The 22,831-nt window shown below is 38.1% G+C and overlaps 2 protein-coding genes across 2 annotated transcripts in view; one reads left to right on the top strand and one right to left on the bottom strand.

Annotated features, from left to right (window-relative positions):
* Window positions 1-456: 456 nt before the first annotated feature.
* GTF2E2 (general transcription factor IIE subunit 2) overlaps window positions 457-22,831 on the top strand; it is a 74,959-nt gene continuing 52,584 nt past the window's right edge. Inside the window, exons 1-3 of the mRNA XM_082680378.1 lie at window positions 457-666; window positions 4,953-5,122; window positions 22,016-22,107. Coding sequence (XP_082536504.1) covers window positions 4,957-5,122; window positions 22,016-22,107 — 258 coding nt within the window. The 5' untranslated portion in view covers window positions 457-666; window positions 4,953-4,956. The remainder of the gene's footprint in view (window positions 667-4,952; window positions 5,123-22,015; window positions 22,108-22,831) is intronic.
* SMIM18 (small integral membrane protein 18) lies at window positions 11,335-11,631 on the bottom strand (the record flags this gene model as incomplete). Its single annotated transcript, XM_082680532.1, has 1 exon — window positions 11,335-11,631. The coding sequence occupies one exon, from the start codon at window positions 11,629-11,631 to the stop codon at window positions 11,335-11,337; it is 297 nt and encodes a 98-aa protein (XP_082536658.1).

Raw genomic sequence — 22,831 nt, 5'->3', positions numbered from 1 at the left:
AGCTGTGCTGTCCCGAGCAAGTTATTTAGTTTCACTGGGCCTCTTGTTTCCTCAGTTGAAAAAGAAAGAGCTGGAACAATGTTCTTCGAAGTTTAGGTGATGGTGACTGACATTTGATGTAAAGTCACAGAACATCTGATAGACAGTAACTTCAAAAATCTCGTCGCCATTTGGGTTAAACAGATCCCAGAGCACGCTGCAGGAGGATTTAGTAGCTTTACAGTTGTATTTCTGTGAAGGAAAGATTTCTTCCCTCTCAGCTGCGGCTACTTAACTCCCACTTAAGCCCCGCTCCCAACCACCCTCCCGTTGTCATGGAGACCAGGGACGCCCCAGCCCTGGATTCCCCTCCCCGGGCGGGGTATATGAGGACGCATGCGCGTTCTCGGCGGCCGAAGGGCCGCGGTGGCTGCCGGGACTGAGCTCCGAACCCGCGGATCAGGAAGTGGCGGGCGGAGCCCTTGGCCGAGTAGCCGCCTGAGGCGCCGCCGCCGCCGCCGCCAGTGCGGGAACCCCGACCTGGCGGGGTAGCGCTGGGCGTGCGTGCGTGCTAGCGGGGGCGCTGACGACGAGCAGGAAGCGGCGGCCACGCAGGCGTGTGCGGCTGTCGAGGAGGAGGCTCCGGGAGGCGGCGGCCGGGCTCGTGGGGCGGCCCTCCTGGCTCAGGTAGGGGCCGCAGCAGCGGGGTGAGGGGCGCGGAGCCCCGGCCTGTTGTTCCTCCGGGCCGCCTCCGCCCGGGGGCGAGCGGGCCTCCCACCCCGCGGGAGGCTGGGACAGCCGTTACCGGCGCGAAGCGCTGAAACCTGCTAACAGCTTCTCGGGAGCATCGTCTTTTAGGCCGGAGGTTCATTGAGCAAAGTTTTGGGTTAGAAAGAGGGGAAATTCACATCGGAGAGCTGATTGTGCCGCTTTCTGGCCCCCCAGCTTGCATTAGCAGCTGCCGTAGGAACCAGGTGTGTGGAGTTTGGGGAAACGGTGCCCAGCCACCCAAAGGCTGGGATGTAGGTGCTTCTTTCTGGACTGTTGTTTTCAGCTGCCTTTTGGAGACCTACTTTGGAATGATTCCTAAGCTTTAGTTATAATGGTTGTTTCCTGCAAAACCTAAAGACATTTCCCGAAACAAATAGCTGCGCTAACCACTTTTCCGTCCACCTCTACGTTTCTGTCATTTAAGAGGTGAGCAAGTGTCTATTCTCAGCTCGCCGGCTATTCATAGCAGTGTTGGCACCTGCGAGGCGCAGGCGGGAAAGAAGCGAGAGAGGAAAGAGCAGAAAGGTTGAAAGAAGTCAAATGATAAAGTGGAAAGAATGTGGGCTTTGGAGCCAGAAGATTTTCTTTTAATTTTTGGCTTCTTATTGGGGGAACACGTGGACTCTCTGAGTTATGGTTTGTTTTTTGTTAATGTCAGATGGGCAGGATGATGTGTCCTGTCTACAGCACAGGTCAGTACATGTAAAACTCTACAGGTACTGCGTAGTCTTGTGAGGAAAAGTTAGGCGGAACATGTGATGGTGAAAGACCTTAAACCTGTTCTACGTGCCATTGAACTTGACCCATAACCACACAGGTGGCCTTTGCTTGGGAGGCCTTTACCAGTATTTCAGGTCTGGAGTGAGGGGCACCTGATTTAGGAGTCAGGATATTCGTGTCCTGGCTCAGGTACTTTCAGCTGTGTAACCTTAACGATGCCTCTTCACTTCAGATTTCACGTATTAAAATAGAAATAACGCGAAGTACCAGTTACCTCGTAGAGTTGTGAGGATCAAATGCTGTAAACATCAGGTTTTTGTAAACTGTAAGGCTTTTGTTTAAATCTGTGTTAAAATCATGGTTATAACAGTCGGGGTTAGTTATCTGTCTTTACAAGGTGAAATAAACAGATAACAGATGTTTCCTGTTTTAGGCTTGTTGCCCTCCCCTTATCACTGGGGAATTCTTTCTTCTTCTGACACTTTTCCTCCCCAAGACTGCCTCCTGCCTTCCTCACCCCAGCGTAATCATTCGGTTACTTCTTTTCAGATCCAGCTCGAAATAATAGTACTGAAATAACATATATTTTATAGCTTTACTATTTAGAAAATCATTTTCACAAACATTTTCTCAGTTTATTCTTACCGTTGGGCTAGATGTAGACAGCATTGGTAGTACCCTTATTTTACTTATGATAAAATTGGATTTAGGGAGGTCTAGTGGATTGCCCAGGTCATGTTGCTATTTGGGATTAGAACTGAGGGAAGAAGGCAGGTCTTAGATTCGAGGTCCCGTGCCAGTGATTCTTTTTTCGTTCCTTAGCTGAAGTTTACTCTGATTATTTCTTATCAATGCTTTTATATATGTATATATTTTAAATTTTATTGAAGCATAGTTGGCTTACGATGTTACGTTTAATTTATGCTGTCCGGCAGAGTGACTCAGTTATACATATATATTCTTCATATTCTTTTCCATTATGGTTTATCTTAGGATATTGAATATTGTTCCTTGTACTATACAGTGGGACCTTGTTTATGCGTCCTACATATAATAGTTTGCATCTGCTAACCCAAACTCCCAGTCCTTCCCCCTCCCCCCCACCCCCCTGCTTGGCAACCACAAGTCTGTTCTTTATATTTGTGAGTCTCTTTGTTTCGTAGATATGTTCATTTGTATCATATTTTAGATGCCACATACAAGTGATAGCATATGGTATTGGTGTTTCTCTTTCTGACTTCGCTTAGTATGATAATCTCTAGGTCCATCTGTGTTGCTGCATATGGCATTATTTCATTCTTTTTAATGGCGGAGTAATTATTCAATGCTTATATTTTTAACTTTTAGCATGCTAAGTCACGTTTTATTTATTCATTGCTTTTTAAAAAATAAATTTATTTGATTTATTTATTTTTGGCTTAATTGGGTCTTTCGTTGCTGTGTGTGGGCTTTTCTCTAGTTGCAGTGAGGGGGCTACTCTTCGTTGTGGTTTGCGGGCTTCTCATTGCGGTGGCTTCTCTTGTTGTGGCTCACGGGCTGTAGGGGCGCGGGCTTCAGTAGTTGTGGCGCACAGGCTTAGTTGCTCCGTGGCATGTGGGATCTTCCTGGACCAGGGATCGAACCTGTGTCCCCTGGATTGGCAGGCGGATTCTTCACCACTGTGCCACCACAGAAGTCCCTATTCATTGCTTTTTAACCGAGGTGCTCAGTGCTTTCATGTTCTCAAATGTAAGCTTATTGAAGGCAAGGATTTATCTTCCAGAACTTTTCATAGGTTGTAGTACAGTGCCTCACAAACAGAAGAAATTTTTTTTTAATATATTGGTTTTTTTTAATTAATTTAATTTTTAAAATTTTATTTATTTTTGGCTGCGTTGGGTCTTTGTTGCTGTCAGCGGGATTTCTCTAGTTGCCTTGAGTGGGGGCTACTCTTTGTTGCGGTGCGTGGGCTTCTCATTGCAGTGGCTTCTCTTGTTGTGGAGAATGGGCTCTAGGTGCGCGGGCTTCGGTAGTTGTGGTGCTCGGGCTTAGTTGCTCTGTGGCATGTGGGATCTTCCCGGACCAGGGCTTGAACTCGAGTCCCCTGCATTGGCAGGCGGATTCTTAACCACTGCGCCACCAGGGAAGCCCAAACAGAAGACATTTAATAAAGGATTGTAAAACCATTAACAATGAGGCTAGAGCAATTTAAAGATGTTCTTCTGTTCGTTATTCACTTAAATATTTATTGAGCTACCCCATGCTTGAAGGCTTTCAAAGTATAAGAGTCTTTTTCCTCTGGGACTTTGTTTCCCAACTTATGAACACTAGTCTTAGTAGTATAGAAATCATTTTTGTAGTCAGCTTGTGTACTTCTGAGACTCTCCATGGGGTTCTAGGGAGAGTTCAGACAAGAGAGGAATGTTATGAAATACTTGTTGAATGACCTGTGGCTTCCCTGGTTGTACTGAAGTTGCTTAGAATTGTAGAGTTTTTTTTTTTTTTTTTTTTTTGCGGTACACGGGCCTCTCACCGCTGCGGCCTCTCTCGTTGCGGAGCACAGGCTCCGGACGCGCAGGCTCACGGGCCCAGCCGCTCCGCGGCATGTGGGATCCTTCCGGATCGGGGCACGAACCCCTGTCCCCTGCATCGGCAGGCGGACTCTCAACCACCGCGCCACCAGGGAAGCCCAGAATTGTAGAGTTTTAAAACTGGGAAAAAACCCAAAGAAGTCTAGTCCCACCTCCTTCCAAATCAGGAATTTCTGTAGATATTTCTGACATATTAATCCAGCCTCTTCACTACTTATGAGAGTCCACCAGTTTTAAAATATACCTTTTAATTTACAAGCAATTCTGATGGTTCTCATTTTTTTGCAATGAGCCTAAATTTGTCTCCTAATTTCCACCCAGTAGTCCTGCTGTTGTTCCTAAAGCAGCATTGTCCAATAGGAATACAGTGTGAGCTGCAAGTGTGAGCCACGCATGTAATTTAAAATTTTCTAGTAGCCATAATTTAAAAAAGAAAAAATAAGGGAAATTAATTTTAATATTTTACTTAACCCAGTATATCCAAACTATTATCACATTAGCGTAATCAGTCTAAAATATTTCAGTAATTTAAAAAGTTCTTTTCGTTGTATTGAGTCTTTTAAATGTGTGTGTATTTTACACTTAGAGTACATCTCAACTCTAGTCCCATTTCAGGCGCTCAGTCAGCGCTTCTGCCAGTGGCTGTTTGTTATATTGGACAGTGTAATTCTAGAGCTTTAGAGAATAATCCTATTTTTCTTTACTAGTGCCTAGCACAGTGCTTGGCATATAACAGGCACTAATTAAAGAATTTTTTGAGTGAATGAGTAAGTGAATAAATACAAGTGCTAGAGAACCAGTAATAAAAGGTAATTCTGTTTGGGAAATAACTCTTGTTGAGACCTGTGGATTTGGCACATAGATTTGAGTGGCTGGAATCTGTATTAAAGAAACTTATTTTTATCTTTGCAGCATTATGGATCCAAGTCTCTTGAGAGAACGGGAGCTGTTCAAAAAACGAGCTCTTTCCACTCCTGTAGTAGAAAAACGTTCTGTATCTTCTGAATCATCTTCATCATCATCAAAGAAGAAGAAAGCGAAGCTAGAACATGGAGGATCATCAGGCTCTAAACAAAATTCTGGTTAGTAGAATTGTCTTTTTTTTTTTTTTTTTTTTTTTTTTGCAGTATGCGGGCCTCTCACTGTTGTGGCCTCTCCCGTTGCGGAGCACAGGCTCCGGACGCCCAGGCTCAGCAGCCATGGCTTACGGGCCCAGCCGCTCCACAGCATGTGGGATCTTCCCGGACCGGGGCACGAACCCGTGTCCCCTGCATGGGCAGGTGGACTCTCAATCACTGTGCCACCAGGGAAGCCTGACTTTTTAGGACTGTTCAGCTTTTATTTTTCGGGAAACCATTTAGTTCATTTTTCAGTTCATCATTCATATTGTTTGTTAGGTACTTTGTTAAGTGTAAGGGATGGGATGATGAGAATTTTTTGCTCTTAAGATGTTAATAGTTGTTTTGTAGTTAGAATTTAGGTTATTATCTTTAAGAAGATAAAACACTTCACTGAGGTTTAATCTATATACTGTACCGTTCACTCGTTTTAAGGGTATAATTCAAAGATTTTTAGTAAGTTTACAGAGTTGTGCAACAACTATTACTACAATTGAATTTTTGTTCCCACCTCAGCCCCTGATAATTAGTAATCTACTTCTTTCTCTATATATTTGCCTTTTCTGGACATTTCATATAAATGGAATTGTACAATATGTGTTCTTCAGTATGTGGCTTCTTTTACCTGGCATCTGTTGAGATGATAATGTTGTTCTTCTTTGTTAATATGGTTTATTACATTAACGGATTTTCAGATGTTAAACCAACCTTGCATTCTTGGAATAAATCCTACTTGGTCATGGTGTGTAATCCTTTGTTGTGGGATTCAGTTTGCTGACATTTTGTCCATGATTTATCCATGTTGTAGTATGTATCAATATTTCATTCCATTTTATTGCTGAAGAGTATTCCATTGTATGATATATACCACAGTTTGTTTATCTGTTCACCAGTTAATGGACATTTGGATTATTTCCACTTTTTGGCTATTATGAATAGTGCTGCTGGGAACATTCACATACAAGTCTTTGTATGGATGTGTATTTTTTTCCTCTTGGATAGAATTCCACTTAAGAGTGGAATTTCTTGGTCATGTGGTAAATTTATGTTTAATTTTTTAAGAAACTACCAAAATGGCTCTACCATGTTACATTTTCACCATCAATGCATGTGGGTTCCATTTTTTTTTTTTCTTATTCTTGCCAACACTTGTTATTCCTTGTCATTTTGATTGTAGCCATTCTGGTGGGTGTGAGGTGGTATCATTGTGGTTTTAATGTGCAATACCCTAATGACTAATTATGTTGAACATCATTTCATGTGTTATTGATCATGTGTCTTTTGGTGAAATGTCTATTCAGAATTTTTTGCCCATTTGAAAAAATTGGGTTGTCTTCTTCCTACTGATTTGTAAGAGTTCTTTATATATTCTGGGTACAGTTTCTTGATCCAATATCACAAGTGTTCTTGGTGTCATATTTAAGAAATCTTTGCCTAACCCAAGGTCATAAAAAATTCCTCCTGTGTTTTCTTCTAAGAGTTTTATAGTTTTAGCTCTTAGATTTAGGTCTGTGTTATGTTTGAGTTGATTTTTTTATGTATGGATTAACATAGGGTGTAAATTCATCTTTTTGTGTGTGGTTATTCAGTTATCCCTGCACCATTTCTTGAAAAAACTTTCTTTTCCCCATTGACTTGCATTGGCATCATTGTTGAATATCAGTTGACTACAAATGAGAGTTTTTTCTGGAATCTAAATTAGGTTCTGTTGACTCATGTCTGTCCTTATGCTAGTACGATATTCTCTTGATTGCTGTAGCATTCTAGTGACATTTTGAAATTGGGAAGTGTGGAAGTAAGTCCTTCAGTTTTGTTCTTTTTTGCAAAGTTGTTTTGGTTTTTCCTGGAGCCTTTGCATTTCCATATAAATTTTAGGATCAGCTTGTCAGGTCTCATCTGTAAAAGAGCCAGCTGTGATTTTGATAGGGATTGCATTGAGAATTGCTATCTTAACAATATTAAGTCTTTCAGTCAATTAACATGGCTCTCTTTCCGTTTTTTTAGGTTTCTAATTTCTTTCAACAATGTTATGTAGTTTTTAATGTATGTCTTGCTTTGTTAAATTCTAAATATTTTATTCTTTTTGATATTGTGAATGAAATTGTTTTCTTAATTTGATATTTGGTTTGTTAATTGCTAGTATATGGAAACACAGTAGATTTTTGTACACTGATCTCAAACTCTGCAACCTTGCTGAACTCATTATTTCTAGTTTTTTGTGTGGATTTTTTAGGATTATCTATATGTAAGATTTTGTCATCTGTGAATAAGAACAGTTTTACTTCACCTTGCCAATATGAATGCCTTTTCTTTCTTTTTCTTGACTGTTAATATTGGCTAGTAATAGAAGTAGTGAGTGTGAATATCTTTTGTTCCTATCTTAGGGGGAAAGCATTCAGTCTTTCACTATTATGTATGTTAGCTGCAGGGTTTTTGTAGGTGCCCTTTATCAGGAGTTCCCCTCTATTTTTAGTTTGTTGAGAGCTTTTAATATAAATGGGTAGTGGATGTTGTTAAATGCTTTTTCTGCATCTATTGAGGTAATCATGTTTGTTCTTATTTTTTATTAATATGGTATATTACATTAATCTGTTTTCAGATGTTAAACCAACCTTATATTCTTGGAATAAATCCTACTTGGTCATGGTGTGTAATCCTTTTTATTTGTTGTGGGGTTCACTTTGCTGAATAATCTACTTCTGTAATATTTTGTACAGAGTTTTTGGTGATATTTTGTACAGGATTTTTGTATCTATACTCGTGAGGAATATGGTCTGTAGTTTTCTTCTCTTGTGCTTATTGGGGTATTTCTGGCCGCAAACGATTTGCGAAGTATTTCCTTTTCCTCTGTTTTCTGGAAAAGTTTGTGAAGGTTTGATATAAATTTCTCCTTAAATATTTGATAGAATTCACTAGGGAAGCCATTTGGGCCTGAGCTTTCCTTTGTGGGATGCTCTTGGTTGAAATTTCTTCTTATAGATCTATTCAGATTTTCTATTTCTTCTTGAGTTAATTTGGTAGTTTGTCTTTTTAGGGGTTTGTCCATGTCATCATCTACATTGTCCAAAGTTTTTTAGAGTATTCGCTTTTGATTTCTATAAGGTCAATAGTGATATCCCTCCCTTCTTTCATTTCTGATTTTAGGAATTTTTTGTTTTATTTGTTTTTGTTTTGTTTAGTCCAGTTTAAAGGTTTGTCAATTTTGTTGATGTTTTAAAAAAAACAACTCTTTGTTTCACTGATTTATATGTTTTTCTGGTTTTTAAAAATTTCATTTATTTCCACTTCAGCATTTATTATTTCCTTCCTTCTGCTTATTTTGGGTTTAGTTTACTCTTAGGCTATTATCTTTTAGACAGCTAGGTCAGTGCAACTTAACTCACAACAGAAATTATTTACCTCCTTCAAAGTGTAGCAGTGTAATCTTTATTGATGTCATCTTGTTAGATGTTCTTCAAGCTGTTGTACTGATGTTAAAGCAGAGCCAGTCTTTTTACCAAAGGAGGTTTATCATTCTTGTTAGCACGTGCATTAGGTTTGATTATCTCTCATTACAATGAAATTTACATGAATTCATAATAAAATTTTACAAATTGTTTTAAACATTAACAGAGACCTGCCTTAGACCTGGTCTCTTTGATCTGCTTAAGAATATCTTTGCTCCAAAATCTCAGTGGCTTAAAACAACAAAGGTTTGTTTCTCTTTCATACCACATATTTATCATGTGCTGGCAGGGGTCTTAGCTCATTACAGTCACTCAAGGACCCAAGCTGATAGAGTGGCTGATATTTCAAATGTTGTTGGTTTTGTTTCAATGCCCGAGGGAAAGAGAGCTCTGGAAGATCTTGCCTGGCAGTTAAATGCTGTGGTCTGGAGGTGATACACATCAACTCCTCTCACAGCTCATTAGCCAGAGCTAGTCACAGGGCTCTACCCAGCCAGTTCCATGTGCTCAGAAAGAGGGGAGCTGGAAATACTGGGTGTAAACACTAAAGACTACCATACCACCCTAGCTCGGGGCACTACCATTGGATTGCCCAGTCAGCTGCTTGTCAGGTGTCCTGGTTTAGCTTCCCTACTGGCCATTCTCTGTACAAGTCAGTGATTTTTCTAATCATGAATCTGATGATGTCATTCTCTGTTTAAGGCTGATCATTGCTTTTCAGACAAAGCCCACCTTTTCCTGCAGCCTACATGCTGTACTTGGTCTTGTCCCCTTATCTATTGTGCCCGTATCTCATTTTTCTCCTTGTACTCTGTCCTAATGATACTGGCTTGTTGCTACTCTAACATGCTTCACTCTCTTGCCTCCTGGCCTTTGCTCATATTATTTCGTCTTCCTGGAACGTTCTTTCTTACCTCCTTCCCTCTTTCCTTTGGTTAACTCCTATTCCTCTTCTAGGTTTCAGCTTTAAAGTCATTCCCACTTTCCAATTTGTGTTTATTGCTTGGCCTTTGAATTCCCAGAGCACTCCCTGTTTCTGACAAAGCTATTGTGTGCCACTGTAATTGCATGATTACTTGTTTGCCATTGTAACCTAATCCCTCACACATGGAAGCACTCAGTACATATTTGTTAAATGGCTAAATAGATTACAGGGTAGGGTAGGGAAAAGGTAGTGTAGGTTATCAAAAAATCTAGTTATCAAAGGACCTGTATGCTTCCCATCTATGGCAAGGACCCCAAAGTTTTCCATTTATGAAAATGTGGTTTTAACAAGTGCTCAGAGTAGCTCTTGGTTACCAGAATATTTTGTATACCTAAGTTCCACAAGTCCTTTGAAAGTTGGTTATGTTATTTTTTTCTAATGTTAAAAAAATATATAAAAACATTGTGTGGAAAAGTGATTTCAGGCTGGCATGTAGGGCTCTTTAAGTTGAAAATGACAGATACTTATTTTTCACTTCCCATATCAAGTATTTTCTGTTTTGCCATAATTTTCAGTTGCTTCTTAATGTTGATGAGACACATTTAGTTAAGTGCCGTTACTTCCAATTATTTTGTTATTTTGAGTAATGCTATTGTAAACATCTTTGTATCTTCAGTTTTTTCTTTTGAAGTAATTTCTCAGAATAAATTTCCAGGAGTGACATTTCTGGTCTAAGGGCAGTTATAGTGTAGTGGTTAAAAGCATATTTTGGTTTGCTCATGGGTAGCAGCAAAATAGTGTCAGGGTTATAAAATATAATACTGTACAGCCTTTGGCATTCCAAGAAATAAGATTGCCATATTTCTTAACAGGTGTTAAGTGGTCCTAGCTTTTGACTTGCTCTTGACTTTTTTGGCAGTCTTTTTTTTTTTGGCCACACTGCGTGGCTTTCGGGATCTTAATTCCCGGACCAGGGATTGAACCCAGGTCCCGGCAGTGAAATCATCCAGTCCTGACTACTGAACTGTCAGGGAGTTACCTGGCAGTCTTTTTGCATTGGGTATCTTAGTCCTTGGGAGTGTGAATGCGAGAGACATAATGAAAGAACAAGCTCAAGAAATGCAATTTAGGGGGGTATGCTAGAAAGTTTTAGTTTGAAAACAGCTCATCTTAGACCATGTATTTCTTACTAAACAGTAAGTCAATTTTATGAAAAGTTTATGCAAGTGTCCTTGTGACCTTGCTGAGTATTTTGAGTCTTTTTTTTCCACACTAATCCTACATAAAACTTAAATCTTTAAAAATATTTTAGTTGTCTTCAATAAACTAGAAAGTATTGCTTCTTAGTAAGTAGGGACTTACGTATAAGTGGGACTATTTTACTATGGATTTAGATAAGTATTTTAAGTAGCATTTTAATTACCAAAATATATGAAGGATAGTACTCTGTTTTTTAGTTCACATGGTTTGTTTAGGTATGTTATTTTGGGATCATTAGCCTTTCTTTTGGTTTCCAGTTTACTTTTTAATGCCTAGTATTGAGCTCTAGGAATCTTTTAACTAGTTTTTGAAGTGTTATTTTAAATAGATTGGTAAATTATTCACATTTGTGAAAGTTTTACAGTATATTTAATGAAATCGATACACACACAGAAAGTGCATATTTAACTTGTTTTTCCCTTCTAGTAGAAATCTTTTAATTATTCGTAGTCGGTTTTGTAATAACGGTTGACCTCAGAAATTTTTCTTTTTTTCTCAGTAATTGACGGCTGTTTTCAGAGCTTTTGTTCATCTTATGTAGAGTACTAGACCACTTCAGTTTCACGTTTTCTGATGTTGTCCATCATACTTCTAAGAGGGTTCGGTTCATTTTTCAAGTCTTTCACAGTTTTGTTTTTTACACAGCAACAGCAGTCAAGCGCTTCATAAAGGAAAGCCAGCACCACTAAAGATACCACTGTAAATATAAATAAAAGCAGAATGACAAAGCAGGCAGTGTTCCAGTTATCATGGAAAGGGTAAATTTTTTGAACTTGAAAACCAAAGTACTGATAAACAGATGTAGTTGTTTCATTCCAGAGGCTTGAGCTCTGGGAGGCCATTCTTAGAGATTCCACTTCTTATATAGCTCGTTTGAATCTGTAGAAAGGTAGAAAATGAATATATGTAACCAAACTCTACAGATTGGTCAATTCAAATGTCAATTTCTAAGATTTGTTAGTAAATTTATATAGGCTGCATGAGTATTCCTTATTTTCTGTCAGAATTAATGTCTGAATGGTATTCTTGAAATTTTTTCGATATTTATGCAGTGTACTCTGTAAACGATACTATGTAGTTTTTAATTTATTTTATTTTTTATTTTTATTTTTTTGCGGTACGCGGGCCTCTCACTGTTGTGGCCTCTCCCGTTGCAGAGCACAGGCTCTGGACGCGCAGGCTCAGTGGCCATGGCTCATGGGCGCAGCCACTCTGCGGCATGTGGGATCTTCCCGGACCAAGGCACGAACCCGTGTCCCCTGCATCGGCAGGCGGACTCTCAACCACTGCGACACCAGGGAAGCCCCCATACTATGTATTTTTTAATGTATATCATTTGTTAGACAAATATTTATGATCAAGCTTCATATACAGAAATTAACTGCTAATGGAGGGAGAAAAAAGGCAGCTGAATTGGTTTAAAATTTGATTAAAGCACCGGTCAGAGAGCTGTTATCTACAAAAAAAAATCTTAGCATTTTAAAGTTGTGTTCTTCAAACTGTCTGCAGAAGAGCTTTTCCCATTACCCTTGTGGATCCTTCTCACCTTCTTGGTTCAGTGTATTTCTGTCTATTTCCACTCCTTTAAACTTCCAGGACAGGTGATCTGAATCAGGAAATAATGGCTGAGTGAAAAATAGTAGAGAAAGAAAAGCCAAATAATGACAGTTTTCAGAATAAGGATAAAACAGTTTTAGATTAAAGTTGCCTATGAAGAAACCTTAATCTTAGGATTTTTTTTGGTTATGTATATGATAGTCTTAAATGTTTCATAATACCTAAATGACCAATGGACAGGAATATTAAAAAAAAACAGGCAAATGCAGCATCCCAAAGGTATGTATTATTAAATTATTATTCCATCTCACAGAATTAACCAGTGAGTTAAAGTGTCACTGTTCTTGCATTAAGCTTTGCTCTTGTTGACCTGATACTTGTTGGACCTTAAGTGGGACTGTAAAGATTGAAGATCTGATAGTATTAAAAATAATAAATGATTTTATTATCTTAATCATTCAAAAATATGTTTTTAAGGGGACTTCCCTGGTGGTCCAGTGGTAAAGAATCCACCTTCCAATGCAGGGGACCGCGGGTTCAGTCTCTGGTTGGGGAACTAAGATTCCCACATGCTGCAAGGCTACTGAGCCTGCGTGCCTCAACTAGAGAGCCCACGTGCCACAAACTGCAGAGCCCACGTGCTCTGGAGCCTGCATGCCCAACTAGAGAGAGAAAGCCTGAACACCACAACTAGAGAGAAGCCCACATGCCGCAATGAAGATCCCGCGTGCTGCATCTAAGACCTGACCCAGTCAAAAATAAATAAACAAAAACCCCCAAAATAGCTCAAGTTTTTTGAAAAAATTATAAAATATCTCTATATACTAAGAAACTTTTTGAAATGAGAGGAAAAAACCCCATAGTTCCACTTCCCTAATTCAGTGACTGTTGTCAGTTTGTGTGCTTGCTTTTATGAAAGAAATGTTTTGTGTGATTTTTTTGCTACATAGTTGTAAATAGACTTTCATTCTTGTAAACAAATGTTTATTGATTACCTACTGAGTAACAAATCCTTTTTTAAAAAATATTTATTTGTTTGGCTGCGCTGGGTCTCAGTTGTAGCATGTGGGATTTTTGTTGGGTACACGGGATCTTTAGTTGTGGCATGCGGGATCTTTAATTGCGGCATGCGGGATCTTTAGTTGCGGCACACAGGATCTTTTAGTTGCAGCATGTGGGCTCTTAGTTGCGGCATGTGGGATCTAGTTCCCTGACCAGGGATTGAACCCAGGCCCCCTGTGTTGGGAGCATGGAGTCTTAACTGCTGGACCACCAGGGAAGTCCCAACAAATACTTTTCTAAGTGCTGGAGATAACTTGTGTGTGAGAGTATGTTCCATTTATAGAAAATTTCAAGGTACTACAGAAGTATGAGTATAATAAACACCCATGTGCTTATAACACAGCTTCATTGATCAATTCTTGGCCAGTCTATATCTCTGCTCACTTCCATTCCATGGATTATTTTGAGGCAAATCCCAGACATCATGTCACTTCATCTAGGAATATTTCAGTATATATCTCTTGAAAGGTGAGGACTCTGTCTTTAAATATAACCACTATATCATTTTCACACCAAAAAAGATTAAAAACTGACTTAAAACCCCCAAACATAACAATATAATTCCTAAGATTTCTCTTTTCTTTATAAATATAATTTTAAAACTTTGGGGTTAATAAACTAATATTTTCTAAGGTTTTTTTTTCGTTTTCCTTTAAATTTGATTTGCGTGGCGGATCATCTCACTTCTTTGGATGGACTTGGTCTCTTCCTTTTTTCCTTCATATATTTTGAAGGTTAAATTGATGATCTGAGGCCAAAAGTAAAGGCTTAATAAATTCATTTTTTCTTGTTGGATTTAAGAATCCATTTATGGTGCTTGGTCACCTTTCACCTTGAAATGAGGGACAAGAGACTAATGGACAGTAATTGAATTAATTGCTTCTTTTCTGGGACATACAAAAATGCATTGTCTGGAACACAGGTATTTGAGTAACTTCCCGTTACATTACAATATTTCAAACTATGTCAAGAGACCCAGCCTTTCAAAGTTACTCTTTTTTTTTTTTTTTTTTTTTTGCGGTACGTGAGCCTCTCACTGCTGTGGCTTCTCGCATTGCGGAGCACAGGCTCCGGACACTCAGGCTCAGCGGCCATGGCTCACGGGTCCAGCCGCTCCGCGGCATGTGGGATCCTCCCGGACTGGGGCACGAACCCATGTCCCCTGCATCGGCAGGCCGACTCTCAACCACTGTGCCACCAGGGAAGCCCTCAAAGTTACTCTTTTATCTTTTGATTTTTCTCTTCCAAGCACACCCTTATAGAAAGCAGGCTGCTGCGTTGTACAGCTCTGGGGAGCACCAGTCATGTTTTGTTGTGGGGTGGGTGCCATTCAGGTAGAATACAGTGTAAATTGGGGTTGTGCAGTGTGGAGTCCTGATAGGCTACCCCTCCACCTCTGCGTTGTTGCTGCCTCTGAACTTAACCACCTTTTACACAAATAGTCAAGTAACCTATAGAAACTAACTCAAACGGAGACAAAAGTTAAGTCCTTTTTGATCCAGCCTTGCTGATAGTGTCGTGAATGCATGTGCACAGACACACAAATGCCTGAAAAATGTTCAGCTTTGGAACTCCCTTAGGATTTTTAGCACTGCTAAAATGCAGATATTCCTGGGAGGGGTAACAAACATTGTTACAATTATTTTTACTTCAGTGTGAATGAGTTTCAGATGCTTTTTTTTTTTTTTTAAAAGAGAGCTAATAGAGGAGAGGGAGAGGAAGAAGATTAGGACCTTGGTGAAATGGGGGATTGTGCGACTTATGTGGGTAGGTAAAGAACAGGAAGAATTGCTTGAGGGTCTGTCTAATAATTTTACCTTGGCCAACCTAGCCCTCTTCAGCACTGATTAAAGTATTCCTTAGACTTTCTGTTAAGGCCTTTCAGGTTGATTCCTTTTTAAAATTTGGGAATTTCTTTTGAAGATTTCTCTGGCATTGGAACTGACTGCAGGAGAAACAATGGTAGGGGAGGGAGGAGAGAGTAGAGTGAGGTAATTTCTACATTATGCCTCTGTAATTAATCTACCCTATTAATTAACATTAATTTAAACTGCTATTTCATTATTGATATCAAAAATATCATTATAGCAATTTAAAATAAAAATTAAAAGCATCACCTATGGGCTTCCCTGGTGGTACAGTGGTTAAGAATCCGCCTGCCAACGCAGGTGACACGAGTTTGAGCCCTGGTCCAGGAAGATCCCACATGCCGCGGAGCAACTAAGCCCGTGCGCCACAACTACTGAGCCTGCGCTCTGAAGCCCGCATGCCACAACTACTGCAGCCCGTGTGCCTAGAGCCCATGCTCCACAACAAGAGAAGCCACCGCAGTGAGAAGCCCGCACACTGCAACAAAGAGTAGCCCCCGCTCGCCGCAACTAGAGAAAGCCCGCAGCAACGAAGACCCAGCGCAGCCAAAAGTAATAAATAATTAACTTAAAAAAATAGCATCACCTATAATCTTATCTCTGTAACATATCAAACTTGTAATTTTTTTCTTTTATCCTAGACATTGGCTGTATAAATCTATAACTCATACCTGGTTGAAATTATACTGAATTTATTACTTTGTATTTTAATTTATTATGAGCAGGCCTTTTTATTTTTATTTATTTTAATATTTATTTCATTTATTGTTATTTTTATTTTTGGCTGTGTCCTGTCTTTGTTGTGGCGCGTGGGCTTCTCTCTAGTTGTGGTGTTCGGGTTTTCTCTTGTTGAAATGTGCAGGCTCAGTAGTTGTGGCATGCGGGATTAGTTGCCCCGCGGCATGTGGGATCTTAGTTCCCCGACCAGGGATCAAACCCACATCCCCTGCATTGGAAGGCAGATTCTTTACCACTGGACCACCAGGGAAGTCCCATGAGTAGGCCTTTTTAAATTTATGGTGACTTCTTAAGACTGGGGAGAAATTGTAAAGACTAATAATGTAGGTTACTGTTTCAAAATGAAATTTTAGAATGATTAGAAAGTTTGCTTAAGGAACTTTATATTCTATTTATTTTTGAGGTACAAGTGAACTGCTTAAGAAATTTTCAGGTCCCCTTGCTCCTAAAAAATAGAGCGGGAGGGAGGGAGGGGGAGAGATGGGAAGGGAGAGATAAGGGGAGGCAAGAAGCGGGGCAGGCAGACAGACACACAACTAAATTCACTTACTTTGAAGTTAACTTGTACCCATCAATGAACTGTTCTTCTGGTTAAATTAATGTAGTATACTCACACAGTCGGATGTTAAGCATGAATGAGGTGACTATAGTGACATGGAAAGATTTCTAGGATATGTTTTTAAGTAAACAAAGTGCAGGAGGAAAAGGGAAATAATATATATTTTTAGTTGCTTGTATCTGCACAAAAATCTTGGGGATATATAGAAATTAATAACAATGATTATTTGTGGGGTTGGTTGGAGAGTAGAGTCGGGAGACCAGGATGTGTGTGAGACTTGTCAAGATGTACCTTGTTATATTCCTTTGGTTTTTGAACCATTTGAGTATATTATTTATTCAAACCCAGAAGTATTCCTTGCCTTTGGTTTTTAATAATCCATTGTGTTTGGATTACTTCTAAAAAATTAGGATTAGTAAATTGTGACTTTGGTAAGACTGTGTACTTTATCCACACACAAATATGCTTATGATAATTATACTTGTGATAGTGACTGGCTAGCAGTATGTGCCATTGCCAAGGGTACTTGTAAGTTTTGTTAGGAGCATCTAAGCAGTTTTCAGAAAGAGTATATATACATGTCAGGTTTATGTTGTGAATGATGACAGTGTGCCATTTGTGAGTGTGTTGATAACTGATGAGCATCTCAAAACATTCACTTTTTGTTAGCTTCTGGGCATATCTGGAAAAAGTAAACCCTGTAATATAGATTCATTTTCTACCTTAAGTTTAATGTGGTTTATTCTTTCAGAGTACGGTAGAGCTCTAATAATTTTGTGTGTTAAGTTTAGGATAAAATCTAAATCTTGCTTTGATGAATTAGACATAATTAGATACATAGAAAGACATTTATCATTAGGATTTTCTTGTATTTTGAGACTATTTTTGAAATTAAAATGTAAATTTATGTGAAGCAAATGCTGTAACATGCCTTACGAAAAGTGAGCGCAAACAGTAAAAAGTAGGAACAGTCTCTTATATATATAATTTTTAGTTTATTATTATTTTCCAATATATTCCCATCATCTATTTTTCCTCCCATTTTAAAAGGCCCTAGTGAAATATTTACAAGGATAGGACTTGGAACTGTTCTGGAACCTTGAATTGCCAGATCAGAATAAAATTATGCTTTTGCTCTATTTGTGGAAAAAAGGCCTTGAATTGAATTCTCTAGTGCATTTAAGCATATCACTTTGAAATATGATCAGTTAATCGTAATAGCCTTTATATATAGAACAACGCACCCAACGCTGGAACTCTCTGGCTTAGGCCATGTCTTTAGTTAGTTTGGCTAAACAGCAATGAGCCTCCATCTGTACTAACTATAGATATATTGCCAGTAAAATGTAGGCTGATTATAATGTTTAAAAAATGTGGGTGGCAGGAGTTTTTGTCTACAATTTACCTGAAATTTGAGTTACGAGTTAACTGTTTTATTTGACAAAGTTATTTTTATTTGATCTGAGACTTTTTTTTTGAGCTCCCGTACTTCGTATAGCAAACAGGAATGTTTTCTAGGCAGTTAACCACATTGTACTGAACCTGGAGAGATCTAATATCTTCTTACAGCAATCTTTGGGCTTTGTAAGGGATACTTTGCTCATGCTAGCAGAACACTGGTTAAGAAACAGAAGGAATAAAATTTATGAAAAAAAAAACCTTTAAAATTTAAAATGGATTTACCAGCAAAGAAAAGGACAGAATTTGGATCTTAGGTCAGTATATATAGGTAATATCCTGGAACTCTAGCATTTACTAAATAATTATTTTTTCATGCTTTAATATTGTAGAATTAGAAATTCGGTCAGCAGTTGAATAATAATTTTTAGTAGGCATGAATGATTGCTTTTAGCTATGAAAGTAATCATATTACCTTGAAAGGTACCCTCCTTCCTCCCATAACCAATTCTTCTTAGAGCATATTTTTATTTTAAAATTTAGTTTATCAAAACGACTTACTGTGTATTTTAAGTTTGGTTTAAGAATAACTTTAATATTATATAGAAATACTGTGATAAATGTATATTTTTGTGGCATATGAAAAATGAAACACTGCTTAAGAAGGTTTTTATTTAATAGCATGATTTGTATGTTATAGTGATAGAGACTTTAAAATTTGAATGTAGGGAATTATTTTAATGAAAATGTATGAAAGTCTGAAGCTCTATAAATGGTCTCTTTGGTTACAGTATAATGCAGCCTACGTAATGGTACCTTTATGGTCTTTTTATTTTTATATAAAAATCACAGTGTGATAATTTATTGGCATTCTCTGCATCTACACTCAAAGTCAAATAAAATTTTGAATTATTTTCTCATATTCCTTAAAATACAGCAAACTTTCTTATAAATGCTTTAAATTTGCACATATAATCAGAAAGCTTTAGTCCTGGATTTGCTTTTAGTCTAGATTTTTCTTTAAGAAAAATCCTTTGTTAAGACAAACCAAACCGCTGAAATGAAATAGCTCAGAGAAAATGAAATTTGCAAGCAACCTTTTAACATCACATGCATATGGCTTACTCTGAGGTCTGGATATAGATTAGGTTCATAGAAAATGTAATGATTTTCTGTTAAGGCACAGATGGTAAGGATGCTTATCAAATAGCAAAGATAGTCTTCATATTTTCATAATAAAATCCTGCCAAACAATGACATGAATACATTTCTTGGGGTCTTTAGTAGGAACAAAGCTTTCTGCTTCGTTTTTATGGTAAAATATTTATATTGTATCATAAGGACATGTATTATTAAATGAAAAGATCGTATAACCTACCTCTTGTCTGAAAGGCTGCAGTTGAAGCGATGGTATCCGTCTGTTTGTAATGCAGTCTAGTGCACAGCCAAGATGGAGCTGTGCTTCTATTGGTTGAACCACAATGGAGCTGACAGTTTCCTCTACGTGCATTTGCATTAAGTCCTGCCACCCTAGGAGTAAATCATTCATAAACTTGAATAGAGCCGTCTGGGTTCTCAACTGTCACCCCTTATTTTGGCCTTATTTTTTTGTCTTTCAGCTAAATTTCTGCACAGGAATTTGTGAGTTAGTAACAAATTGATGATTCCATAGTGCTTAGCTGTAGAATTTCAGATCCTTCAGTGATTATTTCAGTGCTAGGGCTAGAAGATAATGTCAAGAGAGGCAGTAACCTGGGAAACAAACAGTTCAGGTTTACCAGCGTGGTGTTTCCTCCATGAAGTGTAAGATCTCATAAATGATATTTGCTTTCTCTCTTTCTAATACTTGTTATTTACGTAAAACTTGCTCTCTGAAAGTGATTATTTCTATGTGGTGGTTTGATTTAGATGAAATTCTGAGGAAGAAGAAAGGAAATAAGGTTTTTATTTCTATTATTTGGGAGAAGGGTAAGTTTTGGTAGGTACACCACCTGTGTTAAGAAAAAAGCAGTCTGTGAAAGTTAAATTGCAAAAGAATCCGCAGTTGGATGTGTAGAGATAGAATGATTTTCTTACAGTGTATTAGAGTTGTGGTCTAAGCTTAACAGTCAAGGGTTTTTTTTTTTTGTGGTACGCGGGCCTCTCACTGTCGTGTGTGGCCTCTCCCGTTGCGTGGCCATGGCTCACGGACCTAGCTGCTCCACGGCATGTGGGATCTTCCCGGACCGGGGCACGAACCCGTGTCCCCTGCATCGGCAGGCGGACTCTCAACCACTGCGCCACCAGGGAAGCCCAACAAAGTTATTTTTAAAGGAAAATTGCATATGAGGTCTCAAAAAATCATTCAATAAAGCCTTTTCACTAACTAATCTCAAAGGAATATTATGTTGCCTTCTAGAAGCTGTTCCCGTGGATCTCTGACAGTTGTTAATTTGACTTGTGGTTATTCTAATGCATTCTTTTGTTTAAATTATTATTACCAACCTGGTGCCAGAAATGGACTCTCCCCCCTTTTATTTAACCTCTTCCTTTGTGGATCAGCCACATGGGAACTTTATAATATCTGATCTGATGCCTGGCTAATAGAATGTGTACTTATGAAATGTCTTCCTGGTATTTACAGTGACTTTTTTTTACTCTTCCTGCCTATGGCTAATAGAATGCATTTGTGATGCAATGGTAGCATTAGGATTTCTGCCTGTAAATATGCAACAGAATGGTATATGTTCTGAACCAAATGATCTTCTATGTAGGTTGCTCCTTGTTTCATGCTACATCCTTTTTAAGTATCCATGTTTATGCAGTGGCAGTGCTTATGTGTTTTTTTTAACGTCTTTATTGGAGTATAATTGCTTTACAGTGGTGTGTTAGTTTCTGCTTTATAACAAAGTGAATCAGCTATACATATACATATGTCCCCATATCTCCTCCCTCTTGTGTCTCCCTCCCACCCTCCCTATCCCACCCCTCTAGGTGATCACAAAGCACTGAGCTGATCTCCCTGTGCTTTGCGGCTGCTTCCCACTAGCTATCTGTTTTACATTTGGTAGTATATATATATGTCCATGCCACTCTCTCACTTTGTCCCAGCTTACCCTTCCCCCTCCCCATGTCCTCAAGTCCATTCTCTACATCTGCATCTTTATTCCTGTCCTGCCCCTAGGTTCTTCAGAACCTTTTTTTTTTTTAGATTCCATATATATGTGTTAGCATATGGTATTTGTTTTTCTGACTGACTTTACTGTGTATGACAGACTCTAGGTCCATTCACCTCACTACACTCAATTTTGTTTCTTTTTATGGCTGAGTAATATTCCATTGTATATATGTGCCACATCTTCTTTATCCATTCATCTGTCGATGGACACTTAGGTAAAAATATGGAATGATGCACGAATTTGCGTGTCATCCTTGCGCAGGGGCCATGCTAATCTTCTCTGTATTGTTCCAATTTTAGTATATGTGCTGCTGAAGCGAGCACATTGCTTATTTTTTTTATTCCTAATATATCTTTAAAATTTACCTTAAAATAGTTGTTGTATCATACTTTTTATTAATTCCCATTAATCAATACCCATTTATTTTTTTTAAGTTGATAAGCAGAAATTGATGTCATTGGTGATAAATTGAACTTTTTATCCCTTAGAAGTAATCCACTCACTTCTCATGGTTTTTAAGGTTGTTAGAAAAGCACTATGGATCAGATTGAGATTTGTATTGTCCTCTTGTTTAATAAACCTTGCTTCTAATTATGGTGGAAATCTAATCAGACTTAAGGAAAGGGTGAGATAAAGGTACTTATAAAAGAAATGTATTTTAATGCCTTTGAATTATTTATACTTTGCTTCCATCCTTGGTGAGAAAATAGTTATTATGCATGCAGATTTTGAATTTGTCACCAAAATTTTATAGGGTAGAATTTACTAGATAGGAAGACTCCAAAACAAATATTTTACCAGAGTTAAAATCATCTTAGTTGCTTAAAAGTCAGTAATCACATCTAATATGAAAATGTTATAATTGCTTTTTGAACCTCATTTTCAGATCATAACAATGGATCATTTAACTTGAAAGCTCTATCAGGAAGCTCTGGATATAAGTTTGGTGTTCTTGCTAAGATTGTGAATTACATGAAGGTAAGTACTTTTCTCAGCTAACAGAAATTGTGTTGACTTTTGGTGGAAGTAGGGGATTGGTATTTTCAGAAGTAAATTTGTATATACATGTCAAAATTTATCAAATTGTATGTTTCAATATTTGTTGTTTATGTTATGCCCATTATACCTCAAAACTGTAAAAAAAAAAAAAAAAAAATTTACTGCCTGAAGCCTTTTACATTATATCAAGTTAGCATTGCAGTGAGTCATCTAAGTGTATTTGATTTACATTACATTAGTTCAAGTACACAATTTAAGCCCACCATTTCATTTAATAAAATTGTGCTCATGCAGTAGATACAGTCACCTCTTAATTAGTCAATAGCTGCTGACCAAACCAGTGAGAAAATGTGAACGATTTACAGGATATTACTTCCATTGATGTGAGAAGTAAAAAGCTACATAGTTCAGGCAGATGGTGGCTTTTCTACATCTTGAAGGAGAAAATTTGAGAATTACTGAGTGTCTCAGAAAAACTTTGACTCACAAAAGAATTGGAGTTTAATGTTTGATGAGAGATTTAGTATTTCTTGAAGTAAATTTTGAAGTTTTGATGGTATGACATTTTGACTTTACTAAGGATTCTGAACCCTAACTTAATTTATGAAAGTGAAATTTCATTTATAGCTAAAATGGCTAAGTGATTTCAGATTTACCCCCCTTGTCTGCCAAACTCTTATTCCCATTTAGTTACTAGTTGTAT

This window comes from Grampus griseus (assembly GCF_964374135.1).
Source record: "Grampus griseus genome assembly, chromosome: 21".
NCBI lineage: Eukaryota > Metazoa > Chordata > Mammalia > Artiodactyla > Delphinidae > Grampus > Grampus griseus.
This window is presented reverse-complemented; position numbering and strand designations above follow the sequence as displayed.